An 8,432-nucleotide genomic window follows, 5' to 3' on the forward strand; every position below is an offset into this window, starting at 1 on the left:
TTCAGAAATCTCACATTTTTTAGGCAAAATCTTGGCAATAAAAATAATTTTTATAAGAAAATATTAATAAAAATAAAAACATGAATTTTTTTATGATAAATAGCCATTTAAAACATAAATATCACGTTTAAATCACAGTATTTAATTATGTTTTTTAATAAATCTCGCGATATTTTGAAAATCTTGAGAGAAATTGCCGTTTTAAACTTTCAGACAATTTCTCGCGATATTATCGCGAGATTTTGGTAAATCTCGCCATATTTGTCACTATGCGCCGATCACTATAAAAAACGGGTCGGATCCGGGTCCGGGTCATCGACACCACGTCAGATGTGCCTCTCTCTCTCTCTCTCCTTTGTCTTTTACATTATCTCACCGTAATAGGTGGGCCCCACAGGACAGTGGTGTGCGGGCCCGCGCGTGGGAGTACGGATAAACTTGAAAGGATGACACTGGAAGGCTCTTTGTCCGATGCCCACCTGCCCATGTCACTGTTGACGTGGCAATCAACTATTGGATGCTGCTGCTGGACTTTCGCTCCCATAGCGACATGAGCAGGTTTCGTGAGAGTGAAGCTGAAGCCCCTGGAAAAAGGAAGAACAATAAAGAAGGCGGAGGGAGCGATCCCTCGTTTTGTCCTCTCTCTCGATCTCGATCTCGATGGGATTTTGTTTCCTTCCGAGAAGGGACAGATTTGGAGTGCACAAGCAGGTAGTGCAGCCAGCCTTTCTGGGTTTTTTTTTTTCTACATCATTTTCATACTTTCCGAGCTTCTTCGAGATGGTTGGATATTTTCTTCCGGTGTCTTCCTGTTTGCGGTAATCCGATTCCGCGGTTTCTTTGCCTCGTATCGACGTGCTGCGTTAGTTTGACGCGACTGTGAGAAAAGTTTTTTCCTTTTGTTTGTGCGTGTGCAATTTTTTTTGTTGGAGATGGTTTGTTGTTTAGTGGATGGTGAGCTTTCAGAGGGAGAAATTAGCGGGAAAACGTTGGCAACTCTCGGTGGTACCATACTATCTAGCAAAAGACCATGCATGTGAGTTGCATTTGCTCAGTCTGAATCTCAGAGATGCATTTACCATGGTTCGTTTTATTGGAAACCACGATTTGGATCGAGTTGTTTTGAGGTGAAAAAATGGTTTTTTTTTTTTCAATCATGAAGTTTTGGTGCATGGTTGACTGTTGATTTTTGCAGCACTTGGAAAACCTGGCTGTAGAATGCAATCGGACACTCTAAAAGTATTTATATTTACTACAATAGATTTAACCTACAATCAAGTTGGAATCTTGTGAGTTGTTTTGACTCAATCTAACCTCATAGTTGTGTTCAACATGCTCCATTTAGTAGGAATGGACTCTTGGATAAAAACATGTTTTCATGAGTCCAAAAAAATAGATACATTCATAGCCGACGCTTTTCCAAAAGAACCTGTATGCAGGTCTGATTCCAGCGATCTAAATGCCGGTTCATTAGTGGATCACATCAAAGGAGGGCCACTTTGCTAAGTCGATTGTATTTACAATGGACTGTAGCAAAGATTAACCCACTCTAAACGTTCTTTTACCTAAACAAAGCATATAGATCATGATTTGCAAAAAAAAAGGGCTAGTTTTTTTCTAGAGAGTATGGTACGGTCGTTGGCAACCATATTAACCCCTAAATTACGATGTCTTCTAGAAAGGAAGGCGCTTCTCCTATTTTATTTTGGGGATTTTGTAGTTAAGTGGAAATTGGAGCCATTAGTTAGTTGTTCCAACGATTTGAGACATACCAAATGTAGGCCTGCTTGACAATTTTGTTCTTTTTTTTTGTTTTTCTTCAGAAAAAAAAGACAATTTTGTTTTACACGAGTTCATTGTGTAATTGTGTAATTCCTAGGTATTGTTTGATTGTTCATCAAAGAAATGCTATTAACTCCGTCTTACTTAAGCTGTCCTTTCCTCAAATGAACAAGAGGCGTTCTGTTTTAACAGAAGAAGACGGTATCTATACGGAAGTATGTTCAATTCTGCAGGGTTAATATTTTGCCATGTCGATATGACCATCATATCTAGCTGGAAATCATGGTGAAAGCTATACGTATTACGTACCCAATCTGACCCCATGGACATGTTCGGCATGGTCTGTTCGCTAGGATCTCGCCGTTTTTTTATATTTACACGGAGAAACAGCCCACAGGATCAGAGACCTAGCCGCCCTGGTTGTGCCTGCCGTACTTACGGTCTCTATCCTGGTAGCGCCGCCCCCCCCCCAATTCTATATTTGTTGGTTATTATAACAAACTCTGTGAATTTTAATAAAACAGTCCATCATGACTTGCTACCCAATTGGTTGCATTGATGTGTTCCTGATGAAAGACACTTGAATGTCGAACGTGCCTTTGCATCTTAGCCTTTAGCTTTCAGTAGTTCAAGTTTTTTATATTTTTTTTGCTAGTGTTTAATTTCCTTGATCTTGTTCTGTTGGGCCACAATGAAGCCTTTTAACTCATCACGTTTGTTAGATTTGTCTTTCTTTAGAGTTAGTATGTGCAGTACCATGAGGTAAGCAGTAAGATTCGATATACTTCAAGCTATATGCATCCGGTCATCCTTGTAATTTCCTGAAGTGGGAGGATTGCTAATGAACAATGAACATTTTGAATGCTACAGAAGAAAATATGGTGTAGTTCTGGTTGCAACTAGATATATGTGAAGTTTCAGCTGGATGCTTCGAGAATGATTGCATCAAAACAAGTCGGACCAGATTTCAAGTCAGTAAATGATGCCAATTTTACACACAATGGTCACCTGATTCCAAAGAAATCCTGGAAGCTTATAATGGAGGTGAACTTGGAGCTTCCATGTGTTTTTTTTTTAACAGTAGTGTCTGCTATATGTTACAATCCTTTGATGATTTAATAATTTATTGGATATAACATGCTTAATTTGCGCTTTTGTTATTTACTTTAGGCTGTTGAAGCAGAAAACCAACTATGGACTTCAATCAATTCTAAGGGCCCACTAGAAAAAAATGTTCAGGAGTTATATCACAAAGCCCGATCGGGCTACATGAATGCTATTTTTGAGGACAATGAATCTTCTGAAAGTTATGATTTTCTGTTATGGTGGCTTCACTACAGGCTTATTGAAGAGTTTCGTAGCAGAATTAGGCCATGCTGTCAAAATACAAGTGGTTCAAGCGTAGCAAATCCCCAAAACCCACGTATTTTGCAGGAAACTTGTATTGGAATTTTGAATGGATTCCAGAACTTCTTGGCACAGTCCACAGAATTCTACGAGGAAATGATCTTAAAACTAAAAGAATATTACGGGATTCCAAAAGAATGTTCAATTGACAGTGGTGTTCCTCGTGATGAATTGGAGTCCAAGGGCATACACAAATTCCGGTTCTTATGCCATCGCTGCTTGATCTATCTTGGGGATCTTGAACGCTATAAAGAATTGTATTCAAGCCTTGAAATTCTAAGCTTTAACTCATCCTTAGCTGCTCGTTACTACTGGAATGCATCTTTACTTTATCCTGCAAGTGGAAACCCTCATAATCAGGCATGTTTGGCTACTGTAATATGTATGATTTACCTTTGCCTTCTCTTTTCAGGTTGATGATTTGATTACTGCTCATTTTTCTAATTACAGCTGGCTGTTTTGGCCATGTACAATGGAGACGAACTCCTAGCAATGTATCACTTCGTTAGGAGTATTGCTATTGGCGAACCATTCCTTAAAGCATGGGATAATCTTATTTTACTCTTCAAGGATTTGATGGTAATCCTTCGCTATCACTGCACCACTGGCTGTCTCATCTTGGGACCTTTTCTGGAATGATATACAATAATTATTTGGGCAAGTGAAAATATGTTCATGACCATCCCTTTATCTGCACTTTCGCACTCCCTTCCAAGTCAACAGAAGCTTTACATTTTTTGCAGTAATTTATCAGTTTAACAATAACATTTATTCTTAATTCTGCTAAAAGGATATTAAAGTTAGTTTCTACCGTCCAAATAATTTTGTTTCTCGATTGTGGCCACTGGTGCTGTAGCAATTATTTAATGTACCTGCACATTATCCCTGCCACACTCATTAGAAATGATATGAATGGTAATTGGTTTCCAATTTTCATATACACATCTAAATTAAAGTTCTTGTGATTGGCTGAAAAAGTTGTCAGATCCACATAAATCTTCAAAGGAGTTAAATTTGGAGATGAGGACTAAAGAATCAGGTCCTAGTCATTCAGTAACCATGTTATGCGAGGCTGCTACAATGGATATGTCTAAAGATTCAAATTTTATGACAGCTTTTGGATATTCATTCATGAAGCTGATTAGTATGCTGTGTACAAATACCAGGTAAATTGTACTTTTATAATATTAGAATATGTGTTTTCTTCACATTTAGTTTGTGTTTCTTTTAATGTTCAGTTTGAACTTTTAAGTGTAACACTTAAGTTGTATTTGATATGGCAGCAAAAGTTGGAAACCAGATTAAATGGCCTGTTATTAGTAACATAATTCAAGAAACTAGGATGAATATATCTTAACAATATTCAGACATTTCACACAAACAGGTCTAATTGATTGCAACACGATTAAAGAATCTGATCTGATATAAGAACAATCAGATTCAAACAAGTGTATATCCAAAAGCGATTGAACGTACTTAGTATCTGTTTTCTATATGATTAAGATAGTCAAATTTGAATAAAAGAAATAAAAGTAAACGTGATTACATTAAACTAATGGTACATTTGTATAGTTGCTATGAGCAGATAGCATGATAACAACAGGCTTATCTCGATGATAATTGTGGTAGTAAAAATTTCAGACTTATAGCAATTAACAGTATGCTACGATTTCTGTAGTTATGACAATGAGAATACACTGTTCCTTTTTTTGTAATAGGTAATACCTTCTAGGGGTATTGTGGTAATTTATACATGTAATAGGCTCTGTCCTTATGTAATGTCTGACAGATGGTATCATCTTCCCGATGCTAATTTGTTGGACAAATATTGGCACTTGTGAAGAGAATAAAAGCAAAATTTCTTATCTCAAGTTCTTAGTTTTTCTGTGTTTGAATTCATCCAGACAAGTTAAATATTTTCTTAAACATTTATTCAATTGAAATTACGAAGAATCTTAAAAGATTTTCTAATTTTTGGCCTAAAACAACATGATGCATTTAGTGAGACCAAGTTCAACTCCTGATGATATGTCGTATCAGTGATGGTTGTACTTGTTGCTTCTTAGAATGTGTGTTTATTTTGGGCATTGTGGTTGGAAACATATTTTATTCTGGGTACTGATTTTCAGAATGTATCTTTCATTTTGATTAGTCGTGTGGCTCCTGAACTTGACTACCTGCTTGATAAATATCAGGTCGGATGAGCTTTCTGATATATATGGCTCCACATTGATTGGTTTGGAAAAGGTGCTCTCACTTGATGATGCAAAGTTGGAGGCTGTACTGCAACCTTGCCAGCCTATAGGAATTGAAGCAACCAAAAATAATGCATTTCGAATTATACAACTGGTCTGCATCCTCATCTTTACTATCTTGTGCCAAAACCTAGAATTTCAATTTGTTAGAGATGAGCAAAAAAGACAGCAAGACTTCATACAGCTGGCGTGGGCTGCTGCTTTTGAAGTTATGGGGCATGTAGTACATCAATGTGTGAAGTGCAGTTCATTCAGTGACAGTCCTCTATTTCCTGGTGTATTGGTTTTTGCTGAATGGTGTGCCCTTAGAGCAGATCTAGCTAAAACAATGGATGAAGCTGATGAAGAGTGCACAACTGCAGCAAGCCACTTCTTCAGTTGCTTTGTAGATTTGCTGAACAAAATTTGTGATAAAGTTGATGTCAGCGATCAATCTACTGGTGCATGCAAGCTTTCAAATAATGATATACTTTGGGAAGATCATGAATTATGGGCTTTTTCACCTCTTTTTCCCATCCATGACTCATCTATCGACCTGAATTGTATTTCTGGAAAAGAAGTACAAGATAAGCATGAGCTTCAGATTCGTAATAAACGTATCGTTGCTGCAGCTGCCAAGCTTGTTCACATGTTCTCTACCTCTAGTTGCAAGTGGATCAACTACAACAAAATTGAAAAAAAGTTTCATGCATTTGAAGCAGGGAAAATGTGCGAGAAAATAAAAACCCAAGATGATCAGAGGCTTCCCAAGCCAGAAAAGTTACCTATATCTGAAAATAAAGAAGAAAACGTATTGGCTTATGAGACCATTGTGGTGTCTGAAGAAACTAATACTTTCTGTCAGCCTTCTAATGGAGAAGAGGATGAAGTTATTATTTTCAAGCCCACTGCAAGGAATAACTTAACCTCAGATCTTGTTTGCTATCCTGAAGCCACAAACCTTGTTGATTTATGCTCAGAAGCTTCCAATACAATTTCATGCAAACCAACACTAGAACAAAACTCAGAATTTGCTGATTATCATTCTGTTATTCAAGCCTTCTCTGCTTCATTGGGCCATACTGAAGTCTCTTCTCTTACTTCCCATTCAGATAGAGCAAACATCATGAATGGTGTGGCTGTCAACTCTGGGAAGTCATTGGTTATCGATTCTGTTCTCCACCCTATGTCTGATCTCAGCATTTCACCAACATTGGCAGAGCGAAAGGAAGATCAAATAGGATATGGCTTGTTGCATCCAAAGAACTATGCACACGAGTTAGCCAGCTTTTCATCTACGGGTGGCTCTCCCTCTCTCCGTGGTTGGATTGTCAGCAAGGAAAAAAGTCCAGCCCCCACTGAAGGTTTGCTGTGCACCAGTTCACACAGTTGTGGTTGGATTCCAATGATGGACATACATTCTGCTGAGTTGGCAAGCCAAACTTTTCCAACAAACAGCTCAGAGTTTAATATGCCACTTCCATCATCTAACTATTCATGTCAGCTGTCTTTCGAGAATCGAAGTGCTGCAGTCCCAGAGTATTTTAATGCAACAGGCAGTCAGTATCTAGCTCCACTTCCCTCTGCACCAATGTTGACGGAAGAAATCATAATGCATACCACTGCTCCAGCTACTCATCCTAGAGAATATGTGGACTCTGCCTTGGGCCTTTCTCGATACCTTGCACTATCTTCAGCACCACAAGATTTGTTGGGAAAATCTGGAACAACAGGATTTGTTGGTTCGCCGACCACAAATGATAAACTCTATAGAAACTCGTTCCTAACTCAAGGCCTGCAAGGTGTTGGTTCTGGGTATGGAGGATACCCTTATGCTGCATTACCAGCAATCCATTACTTTCAACAATACAAGGACATTCCTAGTACCCGCTATGGTGATGACATTTCCTTGCCAGATAGGTATTGTGCATATTCTGATGCAACGTTTACAGAAACCGACACTTTGAAAAAATCATCTTGTGACAGGTGGATAAATCCTTCCAGTCCTATGTTGAATAACTTCTATGACAGTTCATATCGAGATCTGATCACCCCTTATAACTATGTTGCCATTGAGCATAGAGGAAAAGAAGCAGAAGCTTTGTTTTATGGTTGCCAGAGTGCATCCCCGATTCGGTATGGTTTGGGTTTGGAACAAAGAACAGAGCAGCTTTTGCATTTGCAGTATCCCAATGATCAGGAATGGTACAGGCAGCAGCAACATGTTTAATGTCTAGTTATCAGGCGAACTGTAATCAGTGTCTAAGGCACTGATTATGAAGAGACTAGGTACTTATGCAGCACAGTGTTCTTCTCCACTGAGGTGGATGGTTTATCTTGTACCTACCATCAGTTTCTATGATGTTTTAAGTTATCTTCCTATAGAATATCATAATGAACATCTGTATATTTTTCCACTTTCAATAAAATGATCTAAAGTAATTGCTTGTTTTGCTTTTGGGGAAGAAAAAAAAAGTTTGTGTGCATTTCTTATTGCTTGGCTGAACAAATTCTGCTGTTTATAACTAAAGCGTGTTTAGTCTGTTGGAAGTGTCTACTAACTAGTTATCGGGCTACTCCTACGGCACAAAGTATAAAGCAGCCTTAGCACATCAAAACAACAATCTATGTTTTTCTAGTTACACTTTTTTTTTTTAAAGTTAAAGCTACACTCTTCTCTTAGAGAAGGATGCATCTTTTACACTCACCCCATGAAATGATACAGGTGCATGGATAAAGCTTTCATGGATTTGGCATTTTCGGCATTTTTTGTAAGATGATGTGAATCTTTTTTTCTCCCCATTGTGATTCAATGATCCAATGCTAACTGGCTCTAAGGATCTTCTTCACCATCAATTTGGGAGTTTATGTCCCTCTCAGATACCATCATGACGTTCTATTATTGTTGTTTGAATTTTATTTCCATGGACACATTTCAATACATGTTTGATTTTACCCTCTTGAAGAAATTTTCCTAAGATTGCATAGCCTAAGTGTAATTTCTTATGA

The 8,432-nt window shown here is 38.0% G+C and overlaps 1 protein-coding gene across 3 annotated transcripts; it reads left to right on the forward strand.

Annotated features, from left to right (window-relative positions):
- The first annotated feature begins 563 nt into the window (after window positions 1–563).
- On the forward strand, window positions 564–7,865 carry LOC149844699 (nonsense-mediated mRNA decay factor SMG7-like). Of its 3 annotated transcripts, none has more exons than XM_089995132.1 (6): window positions 564–711; window positions 2,653–2,826; window positions 2,953–3,549; window positions 3,640–3,768; window positions 4,168–4,355; window positions 5,385–7,865. In XM_089995132.1, the coding sequence occupies exons 2-6, from the start codon at window positions 2,719–2,721 to the stop codon at window positions 7,651–7,653; spliced, it is 3,291 nt and encodes a 1,096-aa protein (XP_089851258.1). In that variant the 5' UTR covers window positions 564–711; window positions 2,653–2,718; the 3' UTR covers window positions 7,654–7,865. The 3 variants fall into 3 exon arrangements, with proteins under 3 accessions (XP_089851258.1, XP_089851260.1, XP_089851264.1); XM_089995134.1 differs by lacking the exon at window positions 564–711 and adding an exon at window positions 793–1,036; XM_089995138.1 differs by lacking the exon at window positions 564–711 and adding an exon at window positions 1,112–1,127.
- Window positions 7,866–8,432: the final 567 nt, after the last annotated feature.

Source organism: Nuphar pumila, chromosome 2 (genome assembly GCF_984573655.1).
Source record: "Nuphar pumila chromosome 2, dmNupPumi1.hap1.1, whole genome shotgun sequence".
In the NCBI taxonomy this organism is placed as follows: Eukaryota; Viridiplantae; Streptophyta; class Magnoliopsida; order Nymphaeales; family Nymphaeaceae; genus Nuphar; species Nuphar pumila.

Coding starts and splice junctions, on each gene's coding strand:
- LOC149844699 (XM_089995132.1), top strand. CDS start 2,719: ATGATTGCATCAAAACAAGTCGGACCAGATTTCAAGTCAGTAAATGAT. Junction 3,550..3,639: donor GTGGAAACCCTCATAATCAG/GCATGTTTGGCT, acceptor TTCTAATTACAG/CTGGCTGTTTTGGCCATGTA. Junction 3,769..4,167: donor TACTCTTCAAGGATTTGATG/GTAATCCTTCGC, acceptor TGGCTGAAAAAG/TTGTCAGATCCACATAAATC.